This window comes from Xenopus laevis, chromosome 8L, assembly GCF_017654675.1.
Source record: "Xenopus laevis strain J_2021 chromosome 8L, Xenopus_laevis_v10.1, whole genome shotgun sequence".
Taxonomy (NCBI): Eukaryota; Metazoa; Chordata; class Amphibia; order Anura; family Pipidae; genus Xenopus; species Xenopus laevis.
The window spans coordinates 28,380,785-28,408,029 of NC_054385.1; the positions used below are offsets into that span (position 1 = coordinate 28,380,785).

General features: G+C 41.3%; 2 protein-coding genes across 5 annotated transcripts in view; one reads left to right on the top strand and one right to left on the bottom strand.

Moving 5' to 3' along the window:
* Positions 1–12,684, bottom strand: part of mid2.L (midline 2 L homeolog) — a 191,309-nt gene extending 178,625 nt beyond the window's left edge. Inside the window, exons 1-3 of one of the 4 annotated variants that reach the window (XM_041571881.1) lie at positions 11,369–12,677; positions 9,312–9,466; positions 7,821–8,529 (exon numbers count right to left, since the gene is read on the bottom strand). In XM_041571881.1, the coding sequence (XP_041427815.1) occupies positions 7,821–8,480 (660 nt within the window). In that variant the 5' untranslated portion in view covers positions 8,481–8,529; positions 9,312–9,466; positions 11,369–12,677. 4 annotated transcript variants of the gene reach the window in all.
* Positions 12,685–17,797: 5,113 nt separating this feature from the next.
* Positions 17,798–18,823, top strand: LOC121397280 (serine/threonine-protein kinase N2-like). The gene is made up of 3 exons (XM_041573887.1): positions 17,798–18,091; positions 18,309–18,588; positions 18,693–18,823. The coding sequence occupies exons 1-3, from the start codon at positions 18,044–18,046 to the stop codon at positions 18,821–18,823; spliced, it is 459 nt and encodes a 152-aa protein (XP_041429821.1). The 5' UTR covers positions 17,798–18,043.
* The last annotated feature ends 8,422 nt before the right edge of the window (positions 18,824–27,245 follow it).

Consider the following 27,245-nt stretch of genomic DNA (forward strand, 5'->3'; position numbering starts at 1 on the left):
CTCCCAAGTATTATTGGGGCTTATTCATCAAAACTCTGCTAATTTGCACCTGGGCAACCAATCAGTGATTAGTTTTGTTCAGTCAGCTGCAGGTTGAACACTGAAAGTAATCATCTGATTGGTTGACAAGGGTTACTGTCCAGGAGTAATTTTACCCAGTGTTTATAAATGGGGGTGGTTCTAAGCATTTTTATGGCAGACACAGTTGTGACCTCCAAGCATTTCATAACTCTGTAGACCCCAAGCATTTCATGACAGACACACTGCAAGTCCATGCCCCATCAGCACTCCCCATTCTCTTATATCCAGGCAGCTGCGAGTACCCTCCCAGTCTCATGTACCAAGATTATTATGGGATGGCAGGAGAACAGGACATTCAAGGGACAATCTGCAGCAAAAATCTGGACTTTTCTGTGAAATGTAAACACAAAATGTTTGGGTTCTGACTATTTGCAGATGGAACAGAAGGCACTATACATCACTACCCTGTAAAAAAAAAACGGCACACTTGGCAGCACCAAATGTCCCTCTCCAGACCAGCTTTATACATTGTGTTGCTCAAGTATTCAACCCCTTGGATTTTTTTCCTACAACCTAACACAACGCAAAATGGAGTCAATAATGGATCTTTACAACTGACCTGCACAGAATAACCCTGAATGTTGAAGTGCAAAAAACACAGGTTTAGCTACAAATAAAAATTTGAAAAAGACTTGACACTGATAGTATTCACCACCTTTGCTCTGAAACCTCTAAATAAGCTCTGGCACAACCAACTCCTTTAAAAAGCCACATCATTGATTAGATGAAATTCCCCAAGGTGCAATTAAAGTGTCACATAATCTCAAAATAAATACTATATACCCATTATTAGAAGAGCCCAGAGTTTGTTTGAGGATATATCTAAACACACAGCATTTTAAAGGGCAAGTCAATCCCCAAAATAAAAATGTGCCTAAAAGAAAAGCAACTTTCCAATATATATTTATTAAAACATTTCAGTGCCTTTTAAGTTATTTGTAAAAGCTACATGGACTGAGTGGCAGCAGGGTGGAGGCAGCACTACTACTTGGTCTAATTTGCAGCTTGCAGTTTCTGCCTTGCCTTGTTTACAGACTCCTTATCACCTCTCACAACCCTATTGTTCTATTATAATCCCCAAACTAGAAACAACCATTCAAGGGTGAAGATCTTATATCATTAGGAAAAATAATGACTAAATACTGTAGCTCTTTAAATGAAACTCCTTAGAGTCTTCTCAGAGCTTGAACAGAGAGAGTCCTTAAAACTATGTCAGTGCTTTCTACTCCTGCACGCAACTGGAGGGAAATGTGAGGGCATAGTGGGCCTTTTTGTGCTTTCTCCAAGGTCACAAGCAGCTGACACAGATATTTAATCTTCAGTCCCAGCATGAAAACAAGAGTCACAGTGAGAGCACTTAACCTCTGGGCTCGCTCTTGCTCTCTGCTTCTCATGTAAAAATACAGCTATTTAAAGAGGACATTCTGGTGTTCATTTTCTCATTACTTCATGAAAGGATAAGTAATATCTTGCTGAATTGCATTAATATATATATATATTCCCCTAGCATATAGGACATACACCCTGACTGTAGACTTACGATCAATCACCACCTAAGAGTTTTGACTTTGATTCTGGCTGATTTTAACCATTCTTATTTCTCTGGAAGGCAACAAGGCCAAGGAAAAGTGAAATGAGCAATATATAACCCCTATAACAGGGGATGGGGCTGAGGCAACGGCATGCACACACAAGTGCTCATTGACTAAAATAGGTGCTAAATAATCAGGTCTTTGTGCAAAATAAATTGTTCATTGGTTGCTCTTTTATTAGTACCTACAGTATGTACGTTAATAAGCCTCATAAAGAGAAAGTTCTAATGCACCTTGCAAAGGCTGGATGCACAGAGCATTTCAACTCAACAGCCTCCTTCCTGGACCCCCAAAATTCCTAGTAAAGGCTCATATATATGCATTTAAGCATTGATTTTAATGCACTTACACCAGAGATGCCAAATAGTGATGAGCGAATCTGACGCGTTTGGTTTCACTAAAAAACTGGCAAGACTGCTGGAAAAATTGCAAAATATCAATGGACATTTTTTTGCGGCAACATTTTTGCACAAAATACATTTCAAAAATATTTGCTGCTGGTGAAATGCAAAATTTCCCCTAGAATTCATACCTGCTGAAAAATTATCCTCATCAATAGAATCAAACCACCCTTACATATATGCAGTTTATAATTAAACATAAAGGGGGTTATTTATCAAAGGTCAAATTTTTTAGTATTTTTGTACCTCAAATGAACTCACAACTAATATGGTTCCCAATTTAAGAAAAAACTCAAATCTTTGAGTTCAGGTTTAAAAACACGAAACTCCTGACAACTCAAAAAAAACTTGAATCGCTCAAATTGATCGAGTTTTTGGACAAAACCATCTGAAAAAAAACTTGAACATCATGAAGGCTATTAACATCTTCAAATGGTTCAAGGGAACGCTCTGCCATTCTACATGACCTCGACAGGTTTTAGATGGTGTATTTTCAGATTTAAGCTATTTCCAGAGTTGGGGTATAATAAATATTGATAAATTTGAGGGTTTTTTTACCCAAAAAAATTATTTTTGACTGCAAAATAACCTCTAAAACTTTTTTTTATGGAAAACACAACTTAATAAATCTGCCCCTGTCTGTCGCCTGCCTTTTTTACTGCTTGACACTATATTGAAGGCGCATGACTCGGATTCTTCTTTGGATAGAGACACTAGATGAATGAACTGTATAAAATCTTCTTTTATTATATAAACTTGGTTAAAAACACAGAAATCCGAATGAGTAGGGCAGGGGAGTGCATGGCTCAACGCGTTTCGTGACTACAGCGGTCACTTCATCAGAAGCTTGTTCTGACTACTCAAACAATGTAGCAGTGGTCAGCTAATAAAAGATATGCAATGTTTTGTTTAAAACAGAGTTTTGGCTGATTACCGGTACATCGTTTCAAAAGTCTAAACCAGCAGTGTAGAAAGAGTTTGACGAATGCTGCAATACCATTTGCAATTAACTTTGAAACCACAGACAATGTTTAATCAAATTATAATAAATGCACAATGGAAAGCCTTCCCGTTACTGGAAATTATTATTTATATCCCCCTTAAGAAAAGTCATGGAATGTGAAATGCTAAAATATAAAGGACATTTCAAAATGTCATAGCGTAGAATGTGTTACTCAGTAAAATGAAAATGGGTCATGGGTCTGAATACATTAACAAGGCACTTTAGTTGTATCAGGCACAGAACTAAAGAGTAGAAACAAGCACAAATATTATACACTGTTATGGCATTGCACTGATGGTGACAGTTGTAGCCCTCCCAAAACAACATAATCACTCTTAATCTGCACTGCTTGACTGCCATACAGAGAACTCTTTCCAGTCCATCTGATAAAAGCACTTGACGTAAATGGCTGGATATGTCTGCGTGCGGATCTGTTCGGCTAGCTTAACTGAATGTGCCAATTCCCTGAGAAATTTCAGTTTCAGTAATAGGGAGATCTCGGATAAGGTTGCTGAATGGCATCACTCATTTAGGACACAGTAGGCCAAACACTGAGTGTTTCAGAAAAGGAGGTGGGATCGACACACTGGCAACACAAGCAACTATAAGTGCAAGGAGTGTCTTTATTCACCTATTATGTTTGAGGTTTGATTTACTATAAAAAAATCTGTTCATACCTCCCAACATTTGGAAATTGTAGAAAGGGACAAAAAGTTCTCCCGCAGCATGGAAACTGTTTGACCATGTCCATTTTTTGGCCACACCCCCTAAATTCCATGTCCATTTTAAAAATGTGGCACGTTATGGAAGGTCTGAATACAATTCTGGGGGTTTTAGGGTCATGTTTTATGTTATTATAGTTTTTCTAATGAAAATGGATTGCCCTTTAAGCTGCCTCAGTTCGCCCAAAAGACTTTCTCATCCCAAATACTTACAACTGCTTGTCTTAAATAGTTACAAATGCATCTAATTGCAGGTGCTGAGTATTCTGGACTCTGCCAAAAAGCCTCTTATTTATTAAGCTTTAACATTTTTTTATCGTTTTCTGCCATCAGTGCAGGAGATCAAAGAGAAACTTGGGACATTTCAGTTCATTGGGGGGGGTGAGCTGTTAAAATTGGGACTGTCCTGTGAAAAACGGGACAGTTAGAGTCCTTCATCAGGTACCCGCAGAATACCCACTAAGTGTCTGGTTTTGGGCAGAGAGACCACAATTCCTGGAGCATGCAGGTAGTCCACAGGTACCCTGCCTGGATGCCCGGGCCCATTGCAGCCATGCATTGCCTCCACTTCCTAAAGTTAAAAGTAACTTCCTCCCCCTGATCTGGTTGATCCACCTCTGAAGCAACATCATATCCGCCCACCAGTGACTTCACTTCTAATGTGTGTAGGTCCCAGGTTGGGTTAACGTTTCAAATAGGTTAGGGATACGGGGACAGGGTGCCCCAACAGGCACGAAACACGTTAGGCCTTTGCCATATATATAAAATTTTTACTTGCCAACCTATTTTTCGGGGGGAACTCACAATTATCGTTACTGGATGCGGGGACAGGGCCCTTTATAGCAGACCAGCGGGTCTAGGTTGGGGACAAGTCTGGAGGATTCTACCCCCAGTAGCTCCAACCTTCATTTCTACTGAGTCACAGCAAGTTAGTTAGTAATTCATTCAGATTTGCTTTACAGGCCAGCTCAGAAACCAGTGGATTCTGCATTAGAATATATATATATATATATATATATATATATATATATATATATATATATATATATATATATATATATATATATATATATATATATATATATATACACCAATAGTTTCCAAACCAGCACTCCCTTTGGTGAAAAAATTAAATTTTTATTTTTACATAGTATCTATTTCCCTATGAAAATCTGAGGATCCGTAAACCAAGCCTGAACTACAAATTAACAACATGTCTTGAATATGATAAAATAATAATGGATCATACGGCAGAAATGCATCTCTGAATATCTTTCCCATACAAGCTTACGGAAAACAACGAGACACATTGTACCTGTATTAGATGTAGGTGCTGACAACACAAGTCCACCTATAACATGTTAATACAGGTTATGATTAATTTCATCATATGTGGTAACAAGAGATGCATTGTAAACTGAGACAGCATCATCATAGTGTATAGGAGCTAAATGTATGAATTTCACAGAGGCGCTTCTCACACATTCCATAGACATCTGATCCTGTCGGAGCTGGCGTACCTCGCTGCTCACAGTGAACATTCTAAAGCTCTGATTGGCCGCTTGCACTGGTCACATGAACATGCTAGCACAACATTGTGATGCAAAAGATTCATTATAAGCGCCTTTTTGTATTTGTGCAGAATTCAGGAACACTGCAGCCACTTCCCACAGGACCACAGTTTTGTCAAAGAAAAGTAATAAGTATCTACAATGTATTACAATTCCAATGTCTAGTAAAGGTATACTGCCACAGGTATGGGATCCATTATCTGGAAGCCCATTATTCAAATAACTTTGAGTTACGGGAAGGCTATCTTCCCTAAACTTTGCTATATTTATATTCAAACAAATGATTACAATTTTCAAATGTTTTTTTTCTGTAAAAATAAAACTTTATCTTGTGTTGATCTCAACTAAGACATAATTAATCCTTAATGGAGGCAAAACGTATTAGGTGTATTTAACGTTTATATGATTTTTAGATTTTAGGTACAGTATGTGGATCCAAATTAAGTAAAGGACACATACCTGTACTTTCTTTAATCTTGAGGATCATTGGTATGGTACCGCATGGTGCCTTTTGTAAGGGTATTTCTAAGGATTTAAAACATTCTTGTTGGTCTCTTTGATTCAGCATGGCTTAAGAAGGGCTGTGAGTGTGACCCAACAATTTAGGCAGGTTCTCCATGGAGGAAAAAGCTCTATGTAAAGCTGGCCATACACGGGCAGATAAAAGCTGCTGACAGACCGAGTCTGCAGCTTATTGGCCCGTGTATGGGGCCTCCCGTTGGATCGCGGCCGCATCTATTCTTTGATGCGGTCCCACGATCCGACCGCCCATTACCATTCGTTAGGATCAGATCGTTGGGCCCTAGGGCCCAAGATTGGATCAGCCTGATATTGCCCACCTCAAGGTGGGCATAGGGAGAGATCCGCTCGTTTGGCGACATCGCCAAATGAGTGGATCTCTCCGTGTATGGCCACCTTAAGGATAATTTCTGCACTTTCATGAGAGCTGGAGGGACAAAACTGCTTCCCTCTAGCCAGTGTTTTTAAGATCACCAATGTGGCCCTCTCCTAAGATATAATAGAGAGTCATGGAAAGCTTAAGGAAAGATTTTCTTCTTTCTTTCATCTCCATATACACTTAGTTGCAGATAGCGTTCTGGTCTGGATTGAACCCAAGACACATCTAAACTCTGCGCCACCATGTATATATCGCTAAAGCCACTAAAAACCATCAGGTTATTGTATTTAATTCCACAGTGTTTTTCCAGTACTGACATCAGCAGCTTCAAGAGGACATGTATTGAAAGGGCACAAAGTCCCTTGTATCTATATTATCACTGACTGTCATCTACACCTATTCTTTAAAGAAACACTAAAACCAAATGTTTTTAATGCTTTATTTCACCCAAAACAGCTATAATAATAACAGGTAAGTCTTCCTTTCCCTTGAATTCTTTGAAATCTTCAGTTTGAATTTGACTTTCTTTTAAGTGCCCTATAGGAGAATGGCGTCAGCAGCTTGAATTCTTCTATGTGCAGAACCGGAAGTAAGCTTCATACCAGAAACCTGAAGCCCCTATGCTTTTTTCAGTGTCTGCAGCTAAAATATATGCTCACATCATTACCCCCAAAGCAGTATGAAGAAATAGAAACATAAATTTAAGCTGCACTGAGAAAAGCCTAGGTGCTTTTAGGTTATCCATATGAAGCGGACTTCCGGTTGAGCGCACAGAGGGATTCAAGCTGCTGAAGCCTTTTCCACTTTCTCCTAGGGCATTTTGAAAGTCAAATTCAAGATTTAAAAAAATCCAAGGGGAAGTAAGATTTACCTATTATTATAGCTGTTTTGGGGGAATTAAGCATACAAAAATTGGTGTTACTGTTTCTTTAAAGTATTGGTGGAGATCACGGTCAGTGGTAAGATAAACACAATGGACTTTGTCCTCTTGTAGCGGCTGCAATAGATGTCAGTACTGGAAAAGCCCTTTGGTACAAAGCTGGTTCAGCGCACAGAGGAATTCACGCCTTTTTGCCTTTCTCCTATTGCAAGTCAAATTCAGGCTAAAGATTTGAAAAAAGCCAAGGGGAAGTAAGCCTTACCTATTATTATAGCTATTTTGGGGAGGAAATAACTTGAAAAAAATTGGTGTTACTGGTCCTTTAAATCCGAAAAACAAAAAAGGGGAAAGAGAATGGGCAAATCTTTGATGTCAAATACCACCCTAGCATCTGCTGTGTCTCTGAGTCTTGACACATTTAAAAACAGTTATGGTAAAATCCTTGCCTCCTGCGATACAAGCCATGTGGAATAAATTCTCAAGCAACAGAAGGAGTTATCAGCAGAAGTTTAAGGATAGTGTATTGGTTACGGGAACACACAGAATTAGGATTTATAAGGGGTGCTCACAGGATATCAAGCAATAAAACCAGCAATAGAGTGAGTTATAAACATTATATGAAGTACTTTATATAGTTATTGCAGTTGAGCAAATACTCCCTCAGTTTCCTACCTTGAGTTTTTCATATCTGTCAGTTAAAGAAGCCACCTGGTGCTCCCTGTGCCTACCAACCAGTTTGCATAAGGCACAGATGAGCTGATCGTCTGTCGTACAGTACATGTTGACTTTTTCATTCTCGTGCTCTAGACAAGCCAGGCCACGGAAATGACCGTCTGGAATTGGTTCCACCAGTCTGTGGCTAGTGAAGGGCTTTTTATTGGGGTGAGTGGCCCTCAGACAGCGATCACAGTAGGACACCTCACAGGTGATACATGTTTTCACGGCATCCCGTGGCGGCTCGGTCTCACAGAACTGGCAAGAAATCCTTTCGGAGGCCATAATGGGGACACTCCTATAGATTTTTTCCCTGTGATCTTCACTGGGAGAGTTGGGAACACTTAAGGAAGCTTTCTGAAAGCGATCAATAATGTTCTGCAAGGTAACGTTGCGCTTTAAACCCTCCAGACCGCGGTGATTTAAAGATATGACATATCTGCAAGTGGGACACTGAAAAGCTGGCACTGGCTCAGCTATTTCGTTGGAAGCACATCCGGAAGTGAGGATACGATGGGCGCAGCTGAAGCACAAGCTATGGGCACAAGGGAGAAGCAGCGGGTCCTCAAATAACTCCAGGCAGATTGGACAGGTCAGTTCTGACTCCAGTGTTTCCATTTTTAGTTAAAACATTTGGTTTAGAATGAGGCAGGGCTGTGTCATTCACCTGCAGGGAAACAACAGTAGCAAAATTAAAGGACTTGCCATTGTATTTTGGGGTGCATTTTTAAACTCTCAATAGACAATTCACAAGTTGATTGAGCAGGTATGGGACCTGTTTTCCAGAATGCTCAGGACCTGGGGTTTTCCGTATAAGGGATCTATCTGTAATTTGGATCACCATACCTTAAGTGTACTAAAAAAATAGTTTAAACATTAGATAATCCCAATAGGCTGGTTTTGCCTTCAGTAAGGCTTAATTATATCTTAGCATCTGGAATTATCAATTAAAATGTACTGTTTTATTATTACAGAGAAAAGGGAAAACAAAATAAAAATGTAAATTAATTGATTAAAATGGAGTCTATGGGAGATGGCATCCCGTAAATTCAGAGCTTTCTGGATAACGGTTCCCAAACCTGGATATATAGGAAGGATTAATAGACATATGCAGACATGTTAAGAGGATGTTCTGTGCAATCAGCTAATTAATGATCATACCTACAATAAAAAATAGACTATCTTCCCCTTTAAATAAACTTCCAGCAGCAAATGGATGCAAGGTAATCCAGTCAACGGCATTACAAATGTTTTATACTGTATAATACAGACATATTAAGGAATAAATAACATAGCAAGTGTGACATGTCCAAGTAAATTCTCCCACCGTGTGCCTCACCAGCTATTTGTGATCTTTAAATTTGAGATTCCCCTTACTGCCAATCACAAAACCAATGCGACAAGACAAACTATGACCATGTTCCTTTATGACTCTTGAAGACTGTGTACCTAAGGCATTTTAAATAGACGTTCAAGGATTTCTTTCAAGATGTAGCGTCGTACAGTGAATGCATCGTACAGTGTCCAAGCTGGTACCCAATAGTGGGTCAACTTGCTGAAAAGCGGAAATCACTGGTTTTACACTTGATCCCATCATCTTGGTTCTTTAAAACAATCATGGGAGAAGGAGGAGTTAGTTCAGTTCCCAGCTCATGATTAAAATCTATGAATGAACTGCTCCTTATCTATAAAAGTGAGACAAAACAAATATATAGGAGAATTTGTTTATACTGAGCTCATTATTGCTACTTAAACTAACTTGCTTTTATTCAATTTATTATAAATAAAGGTTTTTTTAACATATGCAAAACTTCTGTTGACTTTAAGTATGGTGTAGACAAGTCTAAAACAATGTAGAATCTGTCTTTATTTTATCCGTTGTGGTAACATGGTAAATGAGGTTGAAAAAAGACTTGTGTCTATCAAGTTTAACCTCTTTGTCTAAGTGAAACCTTCCTCAGTACTAGTTTATTTAGAAGAAACATTTCAAACCTTTTGGCTTACAGCAGAAAAAAATTGCCTTCTGACACCCAAGATGGCAATCTGACCAGTCCCTGGATTGACTTTGTACTGAGACTTCATTTAAAATTTTTTAATTATTTAAATTTTTTATTCTGCAGCTTTGAAGCTTGGAATTCAAACAGTAATCTGGTAGCTAGGGGTTAATAACCCTAGCAACCAGGAAGCAGTGTTTTAAATCAAGAAATAGAATGAATAGAAGATACATAATAAGCGATAAAAAAAACAGAATAAAATTTAATGTCATCTGTGTTTTGGTTGCTGGGACAGCGACCCACATAAGCAGATAGCAGCTGGAAGCAGGAAAGAGCCAGAATAGGAACAACTGTAATTCATAAAAAATAAATAAAGAAAAACAACTGAAACATTGCTTAGAATAAGTCCATCTATACCATGATGTTACTGTAAATGTGAACTTCCTCTTTAAACACAATATTATAAAGCATTTAGCATTCTAGATTAAAGTGCTTAGCAGTGGGGCTAACATTTAGGGGTTTCCTGAATGTTATAATCAATGTTTAGGGTTAACGTTTAGAATTAAGAGGGTTTCCTGAAAGAGGCACATATAGGCATAAGCAGAAACTGGAAGAATGTATGTGTTGCTTCATAAGTAATGAATGAGTGATGTCACGATGGTGCGTAATATTTCCATTGTGACGTTATAACATTTGAGAGGGAAGTCACTTTTAATAACTCGTTCATTTTATACAAAGACAGTAATCTAATTATCACACAGGATCATACAAGCAACATGAATATTATACTATCATAAACTCTTGTATTTTCCTCTATAACCACGTTAAATCAAAAATACAAATAAAATACGTCAGATATAAAGTGGCTGTTTATAGCGCTAGGGGGCCCAGTAATATTAGGCTTTATGAGTTAAATGATTCCACGGAGTAGAATCTGCCCATAACCACAGGCTGTCAGAGATCCAGGCAATTTATTAATTCATTTTAAGCCAGCAATCCTCCCCCCCCAGTAAGCTCGTAATTTGCTAGTCAAAACAACCGACCCAATGATAACATATACATATGGTAAATTGACCAAATTTGTTATTATCTCCCAGATGGCAACAGGCAGCATGAAAACAACAGGACAACAAATATGAGATTTGGCTTTCATCCTAGGCTATTGGAGTGTTGCGTCCCAGTATAATCAGACTGTGCTCATTAAATAAAAATACAAACCCACTATACAATATTTGTGCACATGCCAAGAACGTTTGTGCTTGCATGTAGTTGTACTGTGCATGAAGTCACAGCAGCTGTGTGACAGACGGAGGCACGCCAGATAATATATGGACAGACACACAGATCTCATTACATTGTATTGAGAGTATAAGTGTATAGTCCTTGCTAATATACACAGGCTGGGAGCCAATGTGATGCCCTAGACCTGCTGTGATGTGGCCAGAAAACCCCCATGCCCCCTGCCATGTGTCCTTCACCTGCCCATTTACACATATGCACATCATGAATTACCCGTAACTTTCCCGACAGCTGCCCATCTTCAGTGGAGAGCGAGAGCAAGGTGCAGTCAGTCGCAGAAGAAGCAGTGATGGGCGCAATGAGATTCACAGGGAGAGAGGTGCTGGCTTGGCTGTCCAGGGGGTATCAGACAGGGCTTTGCACAAATCCAGAGCTACTGAGTCGGAGCAGGCACTGAGCTGTCACCTCCGTGCCCAGGGCTAGTGCCCATATGCCTGTCCCAGTGCTGATGGGCTAGAGCCAACAGTGTGGAGCAATCAGGGGGTGCAAAGTGACTGGCAGGCAGCACACAGTTATTGCTGAGTACATGCATAGCCCAAAAGCTGCCAGCATGGGACCAATGCACTGTGCCAGGCTCTAATAATAGCAAAATCCACAGTAATGATTATGCAGAGCAGGGCAAGGGACCCAGGGTGCAATACACACAGACGGACAGATCCAGTGTGCTATGCCAGGCTGCCCAGACATCCCTGGCAATTTCCCCCAAAAATCCAGGAAGGGATCAAGTCTCTCCCAAGTAAAGGGCAGGCTGTCACTTGCCTGTGTGTCTATGCCAAGAGGAAGGAGAGCAGGATCCAGTGCTCAGAGCGCCAGACACTCTCACGTCGCTATCTCTGAGAGGGAGGGAGTAACAGGCAGTGCAGTTACTTCCAGGATCGATCCATCTTCACTCCCACTCCCTGGCACGTTCGGAAGTCACACGTTCACGGGTTCCCTTAGAAGGGGAGAAGGCTCCCTCTGCTGGTAGCAGCGCCACAGTGCAGCCAACTTTCCTTTGGTGGAAAAGCAATAACAGGGAGCACGTTGTAGGAGGGATAGCGCAGGGAATGCTGGGTAGCAGCATATATTAAAAGTGCAGCACTGCTTTGCTTTTCTGACTTTTTGGATAAGATAAAGTGTAGTAACTACACTCACATTCTCCTTGTTATGTCTAGTAATGTATTTCGAAAAAGGCATTGCAGCACAAATATTATTATATTGTTTTTTTTAATTTATATAATAAAGTATTATTTTTTATCTGTTTTGGGGTGTTGTCTCTTCACCTCTTTAATACCAGCCACATATTGAATTCACAGCCTGTATGGCTAATTAGCAATTCATTTAGACTTAAGGTATGGAGTTTCAAATTACAGAAAGTCCACTTATCCAGATAACCCTAGGTATTGAGATTTTTGAATAACAGGTCCCATTATCAGTACCTGCTTCTACAGTCTGTCCATGGATTGTAATCACATAGGCATATGTAGTTTTCTTTATTGGACCAGAATATCCAACTGCTTTTTTATTTATGTTAAAGGTGTACATAAACCTTATCCCTCACCAGCAGTTGTTCATCAGCATGTACACTCTTTCTGAAGACATCTTGGGGTATATTTATCAAAGAGTGAAGTTAATGGTGAAGTTCTGCCACTAGAGTGAAATTCCGCCACTTTCCATTAATTTCTATGGGATTTTTAAAGGCGTATTTATCAAAGGGTGAACTTTCACTTTCACCCATTCATAAATATGCCTTTCAAAATCCCATAGAAATGAATTGTGAGCTGCGGAATTTCACTCTAGTGGCGGAACTTCACTCTTTGATAAATTTACCCCCTTGGGTTTGAAGAGCCTAGGTCCAGCTGAGATTTTATCCACAGCCACAGAGTTGAAAAAATGTTCAGATTGTATCTTGCCCTTGCTGAACACCTCCCACACGAACACTTCTAAAGGAGAGAGAAAAGAAAGGTATGATTAGACCTGGGCTAAACACTGACCCACACTTCACTTTATATTCTTGAAACCATGTTATGATGAAACAACGATACACCAATATTTTACTATTCCTGTACCCATTTCATGAGCTAAAGGGGCACTGGCCAGAGGATGGACCTTCAAGTGAGGCTTATATTAATAAAGTATGACAACCGCTGCTTTATACAGTAATTTATGGTGGAGTTTGAAATTGTCTCTGAAACTGAAATTAGTTGCACTTACCTGGCCAACCTAAAATTTGAAACCATAACAACCAGTAATTCCCCACCAGGCAATTGCAAGCAGCCAATTGGAGAAATGGAGAAAACTACGTTTGGCTCACATGATGGAAACAAAAAAGTTTATCGGTTCTGAAGGAATTAAAAAGGCAGAATATGGACAGGTGATGGTCACAACTACATCACTAGTTGCTATGGGTTACAGGGTTTGGGCAAATTCTCAGATTTTATAAATGATCAGCATCTTGGCCTCCCCCACAAAGTCAGCCTCAGACATCATCCCTTCCCAAATCATCTTTACTGCCATTCTGTGAACCTTCATAAATTCTTATGGATCAAGGTGATAGAAACAGTTTTTGGGGGAGTAAGATGGTACATGAAGGAAGGTTCACAAACTAATCTATCCCCTGCCTCTATACTTTCCTGTGTCCCCATGGTTCTGTTGTCTGACCAATGAGTCTCTGCATAGCACAATTAAAAGGGAAATAAAGTTTTATAAACCAAAAACAACTAGAGCAGCAGCAGTGATTGAATCCATGGCTGAAGAATTCATGGATCAAAAAGATATGGCAGCACAGTAACTGCACTGGCTCAATAGGCCACACATACAAAGCAATGCTCTGTGTACGTAACAAGCTATGTATGTACTGCACATCTAAGTGGAAATAAATGCAATATGAACATTACTCTTATGAACCCTACTTACAGGGTACACTTCCCCTTTAAGAGCAGGAAACAGAGTTGACTTCCAACCTATTGCTGTGGCAGTTGGTTCAGTCTGTTGGTTGCCATCGTGGTGAGTGGTAAGTGTATATTCCCTCTGGGAGATATTCCTTGTCAAATAATGCTTATTTTAATGAAAAAAGAGGGGAAATTGTTGGGCGACATCCCAGACTAACAGATATTGATCCTCTTACTGATTTTAGAAACATTTAGAAAATTTTCCCCTAAAAATGGGCTTCGAAGACACCTTTAATCCTAGTGCTGGTTGGGAAACACAGACTCGGGATTTGGCAGCTATACAGAGCTGACAGCAAATTTACATGTTTTTTACAGTAACTCCATAAGAAGGTAGCATTTGGGGACCCCTGTGCCTCATGATAAAATACTTATTTTTATGCCCAGTATTGACAAGCTCCTTAGAGATTTGCACCTCAGCCCCTTGGGTATCTGCCCTGCTCTTATGTTCCAACCTTAACATGTAACTGAATTTAATGGAATAAATAGCAATGCTTCTTCTTTTTACACAATGACATTCATTTATAAGTCTCATGGTTTAACAGCAGAGATGAGAGGTGACTTTACCCCAAGTGATTTGACAGTTGGTTTGGTCCGTTGGTTGGTTGGAGTGGTAAATGTGAGAGATTTTTTTGGCAAATAACCCTTATTTTAATAAAAAGGAGGGAAATAGTTGTGTTATGCCCACCCAGACTAGCGGATTTTGTTCCTCTTACTTATTTTAGAGAATTTTCACCTAAAATGGGATTTGGAGATGCCTTTAATCATAGTGCAGGGATGAGAGGTGACTTTACCTATAGGGATTTGACAGTTGGTTTGGTCCGTTGGTTGGTTGGAGTGATAAATGTGAGAGATTTTTTGACCAATAACCCTTATTTTAGTAAAATAAGGGGGGACAGACAAGCGGATGGTGATCCTCTTACAGATTTTAGAGAATTTTCCCCTAAAATGGGCTTTAGAGACGAATTTAATCTTAGTGCTGATTGAGGGACACAGACCCAGGATTTGACAGTTATACAGGGGCTGTCAGGAAATATTAACTTTTTCCCACTTGGAGCCCAGATAACATATGGGGACCCCTGTGCCTCACTATAAATACTTTATTTGTATGCCCAATATTAACAGGCTCCTTACAGTTTTGCCCCTCTGCCCCATGGTATCTAACCTGTTCTGATATACCAACCTTAACATGAATTTAATGGAATACATAGCAATGTTTTTTCCTTTCATGTCTCATGTCCTTTCCCCTCAAATGTCCCGGCTGTGGGGGGGCAACAGGGTATATTGTAGGGCCAGTATTGATTACAATGATATTTAATTGCTATTCCTTAAATACTTCCTATAGCAGGGGGGGGTAGGCAAAGATGAACACTGGACAATCTGCACCTGGCCAGTGATCTTATGTACAATGTATTAAGTGCCAGTACCACTGGGAGTTACACAAAGCTCACATTTAGATCTCTGCTTTCCTTTATAGGAAATATTAAGTGTTAAATGCATTATCCTAGAAGCTAATTTGTCAATTTATTCTCTTTCCTATACAGATTGCTACAGTGGACGGATTGCTACTTTTTTTTAGCAAATTACCAGCGATATTGCATTGTTTTTTTCCTGGCATCTCCTTAGTTCAGATTACAACATTCTTTTCTGAACATAAATAAGGAGAGCCAGTATTTAAAGAGGGAGACCCCCTGGGGTACCCCGGCCTTGTGCCGGCCCCTCTATTTTAGCCAAAAAGCCAGAACACCTCAGGCGTTTGGTTTTTTTTTTTTGGTTTTTTTTAAACATCATCGGACATCTGAAGAGCTTGTTTTAAGAGGTATTCTTGCAAATCAAATTGATATGATTTCTTTTACAGCAAGCCTGCCCTAAATTCAGGAGGGGGAGGGCAATTTGTAAGGTCCCACATCTCTTTCCCAGGCCTGTGCTCGTCTTCTTCAAAAAGTGAAATGCACCTACCCAGGGTAGTTTTCTGCAGGTCAGACTGGCAATCTAACTGACAGAATTAAAACAGAAAGGGACATGCGAATTCAAAAGAGTTTAAAAATTGACTAATTTCTTGATATTTTGTATGGTCACTCCCAGACTTGGAAAGTCCAAAGCACTGTGGCACACTGATAAGATGAATGTGTTTATATTCGTGGCATTTATTGGCTCCAATTCAAGTAGACAAAGGGCAACATTTCAGGCCTCACAGGGCCCGAAACGTTGCCGTCTGTCTACTTGAATTGGAGCCAATAAATGACACGAATATAAACACATTCATCTTGTCAGTGTGCCGCAGTGCTTTGGACTTTGCATGTGTATTCCCTAACCCATAGCAGGTGGGATATTTTACTGCTGAGAACCTGATTTCGAAAGAAAGCATACACAGGTAGAGCACTTCAACATTGTGTGACTCCCAGACTTGGAGTGATAGTTGTTGTTTAGTTGCTAGGGCTTAATTACCCTAACAACCACACATCAGTTTGGAAATAACATTGGGAGATGAATAGTAGATGGTCTGGAAAGAAATAATGACACCAGTAACAAGAACACAACGTGAAAATGATAGCACCACTTTGTACCAAAATCTGGCCTTAAATAAGTGTCCATTTGGGGAGGGTACAAATACTATTGTTAGAAACAAACTAGTGCCTTAATCCCCATTTTTTTTGGGTTATATGGCTCATTAAAAAGAGACTATTTAAAAACGGTTCTTTTTTACTTACTGAAATCTGTCATTGTTTCATGGTGGCGTTTTACTTATTTATTGTGGTAAAGTTTCTGAAATATTTATTGCACAAAAGCATTTTATCTCATTTACACTTGATGCACATTATTTAACATAATCCTTGGTCCTTAAGGCAACCCTTATTATTTTTACACATTTTATGTCTCTGCATTTGACTCGCTGCCACTCCCAATAACGGATTCTAATATTTTCTAATATTTCCTAAAAATGTCTTTCCCTTTACTAACCTGTAGAATTCTGTACGTAAAACACATGATGGGATCCACCATTATCTCTGGAAACTGCCTTCTGCTTCTGTACTTCTAGCGTTTAGGCCGGATTACCCACAAATCCACGGTTTAGTTAGGGGACAATTGCCCCCATGTTCCACAGCCCTAAAGTGATGTAAAACAATAGTTTTCAATTCCTATTGCCACTCCTATTATGGCTCATTCTTTCTCTATATGTAACCTTTAACAAGTTTAACAGCCACTTTTCCAATATTAAACTCACTACTCCAATATTATGCAAGTAGAAAAACGATTTTCTGTCTGTTTTATTAACTCCATTTGCTATGTCTTATGTTGTGGTGCAGGGACACTAATCAGAACAGAGCTGGTTATGGGAAGCAGGCACATTGGGTACATGCAGGGAGAAGTGGATTCTATGGGAACATTAAGATGATCCCTTCATAATATGACTGAGGTGCATGATGGGATCTATTGTCCTGTCACAGTCCAGCCCTGATCATGACATTATAAGCAATACAATTCTAACTACCTCTTATAGACATAATTTCCCCCTCTCTATAATGTGTGTACGGTATCACTCCTGTTCGGTAGGAGTTCCATATTGCTCATTATACTTTTAAAATAGTAACTCTTATCATCTAACCCCAAAGTAATTCAATGAGGGACTCGTACTCTGGCATACATTGCCAATTTCAGTAATGTATAACATTTAAACATACATTTCTGACATTAACAATGGCAGCTGTGAAATGATTGGTTGCTCTGACTAGTCCGGTTTAAACCAATGGGGATAAGAAGTGTGATATAAGCATAATATTAGCACTTTGCCTATATCAGCTTCCCTTTCCCTACCTGCTCAGGTGTGTAGCTGTGAGGTTACAGAGAGGTGCTTGTCTTCAGCTTATCCTTTACAAGCAGCTACACACACTTGTATTCTTTATCTCCACTAAAGCAGTGACTTATACCAACCTTTCTTTTCTTGTACAGGAGTTTCAAGATGGGCGCCAAAGTGTGTGGCATCTCATGTCGGGACCGGCATACCGAGGTAAGGCAGATGGAAATATAAAGCTGTTCTTTTTTACCTTATGAAATAAAAGGGAACTGTCAATGCAAAGAGAATTGCCTCAGCTTCCAATGATTTTTTTTTTACATTTCTCTGATGTTCTTCACAAATATCATGTTTCGTTGTACAATATTCATGATAGTTTGGGAGAATATCAAGCGCTTAATAATTTTTTCTACATTTTTTCCATTCTCTATAGACTTTTGACATCAGTCAGTCTTTTGAATTTTTGGGGCCCTCAGTAAGTATGCGTAAGTATCTTTTAGATATGAAGCAGGAGCTGCTAATTACTATCCAGAAGGAAATGCGGATAGCAGCAGGGGCGGAAAAGCTGTTCCGTTTCACCAAGGACAGGAAGACGAGAGCCCGGATAAAGGAGCTGAGGAACAGCAGCGAGAAAAAGGTGAAAGACCTTTACACCTCTCTCCACAAGCTGAATGAGGAGATAGCGCAGTGGAGGGAAGAAGAGAATGTTCCAGGTGAGATATAACAGTCTCTGGCCTCTTTCCTATTGCCATCATGTGGAACCTGTGTGTCATCATAACTTCACATCCTTATATCTCTCAATTTGCTATATTTTCAGAGGCAGTTCACGAGACAACTGAGAATGCTGGAGATATCTGTGTAGCATTCCCAAGAGAGGTCACTGAGCCTGAGGTTCAGGTTGTTTTACAACCCGCCAGTGACTCCTCCCAAGTGAGTACATTACACTGATGCCATTCATTTCTTGGGCTGAACACAAGCATTGCCCTTTTCATCACTACATTCATTATGAGAAGAGGATACACTGGGTACATGCAAGGAGAAGTGGATTCTATGGGAATATTGATCCCTGAGATGACTGTAATTCTGTATTAGGATTCCCTGTGGTATGGGTGCAGGGGCACTGAGCAGAACAGTGCTACAATTGTGATTAATGTGCCAATAAGTGTTATAGGGTTACCACAGTAATACCACTAGTTAAGATGAAAAAATGTGCATTGAGTTTAAAGTTATTTCATTTGGCTTTTACAGGCTGCGTTCAGAAAAGGCACCTACCGACAGAACAATCAATTGTGTATTCAAGTAAGAATACTCCAATGACAACAGTGCCTTCTCCTCTATCCCTTATAATTCTACCACTATCACCTTCTGCCTATTACCTTCTTACTAGTATGCCTCTCTTTCTATCCACCATAATATCCACATCAGCAGCGCCCCCCTTGTACTAATCAAAGTTACCTCTGCTTTCTACCAAAATATGGCATCATAACCAGGAAAACCCTTAAGTCACTCGGTAGATCCTGCATTTCTTTTCACTCCATCCCTCAGACTGTAGAAGCCGGGTCTGCAGGCTATTTGGGGACCAATAGAATGAAGAGGAATGCAGTATTCACCTAGTAGTTTAATGGGGCTCCTGTGTATGCAGCCAAATTGTTTTTTTTCCCCTTGACTGTATTTCCTCCAGCGGTGCCTTCTCTTTCTCCATAAATATGTTTTATACACAGGTGCACCTTTAAGCCACTCGGTAGATCCTGCATTCCTTTTCACTCCATCCCTCAGACTGTAGAAGCCGGGTCTGCAGGCTATTTGGGGACCAATAGAATGAAGAGGAATGCAGTATTCACCTAGTAGTTTAATGGGGCTCCTGTGTATGCAGCCAAATTGTTTTTTTTTTCCCTTGACTGTATTTCCTCCAGCGGTGCCTTCTCTTTCTCCACAAATATGTTTTTATACACAGGTGCACCTTTAAGCCACTCGGTAGATCCTGCATTCCTTTTCACTCCATCCCTCAGACTGCAGAAGCCGGGTCTGTAGGCTGCCTGAGGGCCAATAGAATGAAGCGCAATGCAGTATTCACCTAGTAGCTTAACGGGGTACCTGTGTATGCAGCCATATTACTTTCTGTTTCCCTACTTTTTACTGCTTTTCCCCCAATGGTGCTTTCTCCTCCCAAAATGTAGTTTTTTTTACACAGGTGCACCTTTAAGCCGCTCTGTTGATACTGCATTCCTTTTCATTCCATCTCTCAGACTGTAGAAGCCGGGCCTGCAGGTTGTCTGGGATCAAACGGAATGGAAAGGAATGCAGCATTCACTTTGCGGCTTAAAGATGCTTGTGTGTATGTTACCATATTCCCTTCTATTTCCCTCACCCTGGTTCCCTTGAATTTATTTTGGAGCATTGATCCTGGGAGCAAATCCGATCGCTGTTAAGGGGTCAGGAAGGAATTTTTCCCTCTAGTGAAGCCCAAAGATTCACAAGAGGTTTTTTGCCTTCTTCAGGATCAAAAAGCGCAGTTTATTCAATTTATCATTAATAAAACTGTGTCTTGCACAGATTTAAAATCAAGTCACTGTGTGTGTCTTTATTCTGGATACTGGTCTCATTTGAGCGACGTGTTGGTTCCCTGTGTCGATAAAGGGGCGGGTGGTTGGTTTCGCTGTGTGGGTAAAGGGGCGGGCGTGTTCCCTGTGTGGGTACAGGGGCAGGCTGGTTCCCTGTGTGGGTACAGGGGCAGGCTGGTTCCCTGTGTGGGTACAGGGGCGTGCTGGTTCCCTGTGTGGGTACAGGGGCGTGCGGGTTCCATGTGTGGGTAAAGGGGCGGGCGGGGCGGACTCCCTGGGTGGGTAAGGGGGTGGGCATGCTCCCTGTGTGGGAAAAGGGGTGGACAGGTTCCATGTGTGGGTAAAGGGGCGGAAGGGTTCCATGTGTGGGTAAAGGGGCAGGTAAGCTCCCTGTGTGGGTAAAGGGGCGGGCTCCCTGTGTGGTTAAAGGGGAGGATGGGCTCCTTGTGTGGGTTAAGGTTTGCTGTAAGGGTAAATTAGCGGGCAGGCTCCCTGTGTGATAAAGGGGCTGGTGGGCTCCCTGTGCGGGTAAAGGGGCTGGCGACCTTCCAGTGCGGGTAAAAGTGTGGGCAGCTCCCTGTGCGGGTACAGGGACGGGCTCCCTGTATGAGTAAAAGGGCAGATAGGCTCCCTGTGCGGGTAAAAGTGTGGGCGGGCTCCATGTGCGGGCACAGAGCGGGCTGGTTCCCTGCATAGGTACAGGGGTGAGCTGGCTCCATGTGTGGGTAAAGGGGCAGGCGGGCGGACTCCCTGGGTGGGTAAAGTGGCGGGTGGGCTGAATGGGAAAAGGGGCAGGCTCCCTGTATGGGTAAAGGGGAGGGAGAGCTCCCTGTGTTTGTAAAGAGGCACGCAGGCACTCACTGTGTGGGTAAAGGGGTGGGTTCCCTGTGTGGGTAAAGAAGAGGATGGGTGGGTTCCCTGTGTGGGTAAAGGGGAGGGATATAACAAGCCCCAGGGCAAACTGTGCCAAGTGAATAAAGTAAGCAAGAGTTGTATCTGAGAAACTGAGTCTATTAATTAGAGGGAAATCAATGCTAGCAGAGCCACTGTAAAGGGACTGCATTATGCTGTATGGCCTCCCTCTGTCTCCTGCAGAAACTATTAGAAAACCTAATGAGCCCTCCAGCCATCAACGGATCTCCACTGTCCTGAACAAGTGATGTATCTCTATATATCAGCAATACATTGCACCTAATATGGGAGCTATGGTAAAGAGAGTGTCAGAGCTCCCACAGTGAGAGCTGTGAAGATGTGGAATTCTCTCCCTGCAATAACTAATGCAGCCATTGAGGGAAGCTGAAACTGCCTTTTCCATTCAGTACCATGGACAGCACTCTGTGGCTGCAGCTCCTATTGATTGACACACTGGTTGGTGGCAGCAAGCTGTCACGGCAACGATCCAGTTCTATACACCTACAGATAACAGTTTTATGAAATTATTCCTATTAGATATCTTTTCATTTTGGGGTGACACAAACAACACAACCCACACTGTCCCCACAGCTACTCTGAACTACAGCCCCCAAAAGGCACACTTACCTTGTCACCATCTTTCGAATCACAGAGACGCAAAGTGCAAAGAAGTCACCCCCTTTGTCATTTTACCTAGAGTTTTCTGTGCAGGGGGCTCATTGAAATCTTCTCCTCGGAGCTTCGCAATCGAAGTCTAGCAGGGGGAGTCCCTGGGGAACCTACACAAAAACAAAAGTGATGAGTTAGGTTATAGGTTTGGCGCAAATAAAATTTGGCCGAGTGAGATTAAAGATTGAGGCGTAAGAACGAGAGCAGCATGACTACCTGTCTATAAACTCTTTTTGGTGTGCAACCATGATTAATGTGGATATGGTCTAGTGATAGCGTGGCTTTGGTTTAAGGTAGGTGTGGTTTAAAGTGGGTGCGGTTTAAAACAGGGAGTGGTCAACACTGGTTTCTATTATCCACCATGAAGGCCCGAATAATTCCGGCCCTCGTAACCACAGCAGTTGGACAACACTGCTCTAAAATGCATTTATCACACAAATTGGATGGTAATATGCTGAAAATGTTGCAATGTTCTGATTTCCGGGGGAAGTATGCTGCTGCGGATTCCACTGCCTCAATAGGTTCACTACACATTATTCATCAGAAGAGCTAGCAAAATGAGAGCATTAAATGTAGGGTTATTAAATAGAGTTGTTCTTGATCCAAATATTGCAGCAGCACCAGCAGCAGTGACACAGAGAGCAAAGGAAGTAGAGAGAAAGGAAGGAAGGTGTGGGAGTTAATGAGAGAGCAAGAGCATTTATTCTTCTGCTGTATCCATAGCCTGCATTTTCAGCTACAAGTATTGTAAGAAAAAAATACCAAATACACAGACACTCATTTAATAGGTTTGATTACCTTGCTGCATATCACTATAGAGCGATGTGTATTTTGTGTTTGCACTATGTTTAGCTGCCAAGAATGGTTTTGTGACTGGGGATTAGTTAGGATATGACTATTAGGCCAAAAGTCTTCCCATAATTCCAAGGTACTTGGCCCGGACTAGCAATGTGTAGAAGGGGCACCAGAAGGGGCTGCTGTAAGACAGACACTGGCTATTAATTGGGCCTGTGGGGGAGTTGTATCTTGGAATAGACCTGCTAGATATAGTTCTGCCGTGTCACCCTGGCTGGGGTGTACTGAGCATAATTAACATATAACAGATCCTGTACAGACATGTCAACTACACTGTATTTGTCAGGAGTCTCCCAATTCAAGTCCCTTTTCCCCATTCTCCTGCATTAACTGGTCCATCTCTCACTCTCAGTAATTTACCCCCCCCCCCCAAACCAAAATTACCCACTTCATTGCTAGGCATTCAATTCAATAGGCACCCAGGTTATAACAAATCAGGTAGGAAAACACCAGACAAAAGCAAAAGCCCTCAACCTGAGGAGTCTTTTCCTATATCTTTCCATATCTCACACCAATACGGGAAATAGAGCAGTGGCGGCGTTGGACATTGCCAAGGAATTCAACACAGTTAAATGGTCATACCTGTGGGAAGTAATGGCCAGGAATGGCATAGGTCCAAGGTTCACGGCCTTAGGAAAGCTTCTATATAATAAGCTGTCAACATCCCTCAGGGTAAATGCTGAGACAACTGACCCCTTTAACCTAGCCAGAAGAACCAGACAGGGGGTCCCCCTGTTGCCCCTCCTCTTTGCCCTAGCTATTGAGCCCTTTGCACAGGCAGTGAGGCAACAACCCCAGATAGCAGGATGGGAGATGGCAGGGAGAAAATCCAAAAAAAATAATCCAATTATACGCGGATGATACGCTGGTATATATGGGTGACAGGGGCACCTCCCTAAAGGCCCTGATGGAACTAACCTGACACTTTGGTGATATGTCAGGGTTGCAGGTGGGCCCTAGCAAGTCAGTCCTCTTTCTCTTACTCTCTTTCCCTTGCACCACACGAGGATCTTAGTAGCTACAGCTAGTGGACAAATTTACCTAACTGGGGATACAAGTTATTCTTCCATTGAGAAAATATGTTGAACTAAATGTGGACCCAGTACTGACATGGGCAAAAGCCAAAACAGAACTGTGGGCTACTCTCCCCCTAGGCCCAATGGGCCGGAACCAATTTACAAAAATGATCATTAGCCCTAAAGTCCAATGTGTACTGTCATTCAACCGTGTGGATTAGTAAAAACCTTTTTGTAGCACTCAATAATTTATATGGGGAAAGAGCAGAGGTAGACTCTTGCTGGAAACACTCCAACTGCCCCAGGGAGCAGGATGCCAAGCCTTCCCTGATATAATGGTGTATTTCTTAACTGCCCAACTTACTCATTGTAGACAAATAGTCTTGGGACATGCCGAGCCTGGCATCATTAACCTTTGAAAGGCAATATTATGAGCTTGTACAACCTGGACATCATCCCGTTACAACCAGAGATATTTGTGAGGCTTCAACCACAATGTTTTTAACTTGGTTCCTTTTCCGCATCATCCTAATAGTATGTATGCCAACCATGGGAGTTAGTCAGCCCCTTAGTGTTGTGTAGAGTAGAGAAGGGCAATCTGGCTCCTCGGTCCTTGTTAAATACTCTGTGGTCATGTGAAAACCTGGAGAGCTACAGGTCTAAAATTCTGACAACCCTCTCAGCACAACTAGGTTGCCTTATTGACTGCAGAACCAACACGACAATCCTCACAGAACCCCAGCAAACGGTTTATGATGACTGGCCTAAATTGCATAACTACTGTATAGATGCAAACTAAACTTTCTACCTTCCAGCTTGCACTATATCACCCAGCTCATCGGCACATAATATGCACTCGGCAAAGCCAACAGCACAAGCATTAGTGGATCAAGGGACATCTCAGTTAAAGAGCTTCCTCCCTCCTCTCGGCCTGTTTCAGGTCCAGCTGACAGAGTTCCCCCCTTTGTATGTGCCCACTAAAGCTAGTGGACAAATTAACCAATCTGGGGATACAAGTTAAGGTGGCCATACACGGGCAGATAAAGTTGCCGATATCGGTCATTTAGACCAATTTGACATCTTATCTGAGGGATTCCGACAGGTCTTCCCGATCGATATCTAGCCACGATATCGATCGGGAAGGTTTGATTTTTACCCGACCGACCCGTCGGAGACCCTTGGTGTATTTCTTATCTACCCAACTTACTCAATGTAGACATATAGTCTTGGGCCGGGCCGAGCCTGGCATCATTAACCTTTGGAAGGCAATAACATCCCCCTTTAGCTCCCAGCTTAGAGGACTGCTGGCCAGCAGCACAAAGAGACAGGATACTATACTAAACCCTCTCTTAGTGCTGAAGAGGAAAGTCTGGACCACAGCTCCCAGGCTAACAAAACACCAAGCTTTAAACCCTGAAATTCCACTACTCAACAACTGTGAATTTTTTACATTTGAAAAATATGAGGCACCAATGCTGGGTTGAGAGGGGCTTGGGCGTAATAGGCAGCCTCTAGGAGGGCAACCGCCCAGTGGCCTTTGCTACTCTACACAACACTAAGGGGCTGACATACTCCCAGTGGTTGTCATACAGCACTATTAGGATGTTGCGTTAAAGTAACCAAGTTAAAAACAATGTGGTTGAAGCCTCACAAATATCTCTGGTTGTAACGGGATAAACAAAAAGGGACGATGTCTAGGTTGTACAAGCTCATAATAACGCAGCAGCGCGGTACAAATGAAACAATCTTGCCTTACTATACACACTATCCCACAGTTACAGTTACTACCCTGAAAAACATATTGCCTACTATACACACAATACCACAGTTACAGCCTCTACCCTAGAACATTGTGCCATATACACACTGGTGGGTAGGAGTGTGTGTGGTTGTGTCAGTGAGAGGGTGGAAGGGTGAGATTGCAACAGTTTGTGAAACAAAAAAGCACATTCTATGATTTACTTACCTTGCGTCTCCTACATGCAGTAAAAACATTGATCCCTAGACATTGTCTCAGCCCCCAACACACTCCCAATAGATTGTCCTGGGAGAGGAAATACGAAAATGAGAAGAAATAACACATTTCATACACAATAAAAGGAATGCCTATTGGAAAACATTGGAACACTAATGTAACTGAAGAGGAAGCAGATCTGTTTCCTCTATAACGTTGAAATCCACATCCCGCTGCTTTTATTTTCTTTAAATTGACTAGCTCGCTCCTCCCAATCGGCGGAGGGCAGGGGGAAGGTAGAGTGTGTAAATTTAAGTTTTGTCATTTGCTATTATTATTATTATCCATATATCACCATTATTACAGAGCAGTTATTACTTGTAGTCTAGTATCCTTCCATTTTTTCCAGGAAGCAAATTCATTCTATAGGCTGTGACTGTACTGCGCCACATCTCACGTTTCATACATGTTTTGCAGACAAATCCACTGATGTCTAAATACTTTCAGAATGAAGCATGTCTGGAAATGGCAATGATCTTATTTTATTTAACTGGAACATCTTTGAAATATATGGCTCCTTTATCTATCCTATTACTTTTTAATAGTTGGGGGAGGGTCCGGTTGAACATGGACAGGGTTTTGACATTATGGGGCATAACTATGTGTACGCGTGGCTTTTATTCACTGGGGCTTCATTCAATGTTGGACTGGGACACCAGGGCCCCACCCAAAAACATTAGTCCAGGGGCCCACCCAAAAACCTTAGACCATGGGACCACTCTCAGTACTAATATTCTAAATCTCCTCAATCAACCTCTATTCTCCTAGTCTGTTTTCTTTATACTATAATATATTATTCCAGCTATTTAGCCTCATTGTTCTCATAGAAATATAGGGAATGGCCATGAAATAGGCCAAAAGTTTAGCAGCATGATGACCCACTGACACCTGGGCCCACCAGGCATTTTCCTGGTACCCCAGTGGACCAGTCCTACACAGGCTTCATTTTACTTGACCAGGTAGCCACAATGATCAGTGAGCTTATAATTGGGGCACCTAGGGGAAGAGGGACCTGCTAACTTAGTAGTATGGAGCCCTACCTTTACTCTCATTTAGGAGCTTAATAAATTTTAATTTCATGAACCAAAGTGTTTTTCCAGCCTTGATGATCATGTATGAAACATACATAGTAAACAAAAAAGCTGGATGAAATCTATACACTGGTAAAAAAAAAAGCAGTATAAATAAGAAAACAATAGGCACAACCTGCTTTTTTATATAAGTCTAACAAATCATATAGACAATTTGCGTGGCTGATTCAGGAAGTATTTCAAACACAAAGAAAAAAAATTCTGTTGTATTCAACCTCACACAGAGAGAGAGAGATAAATGTAATGGTCAGG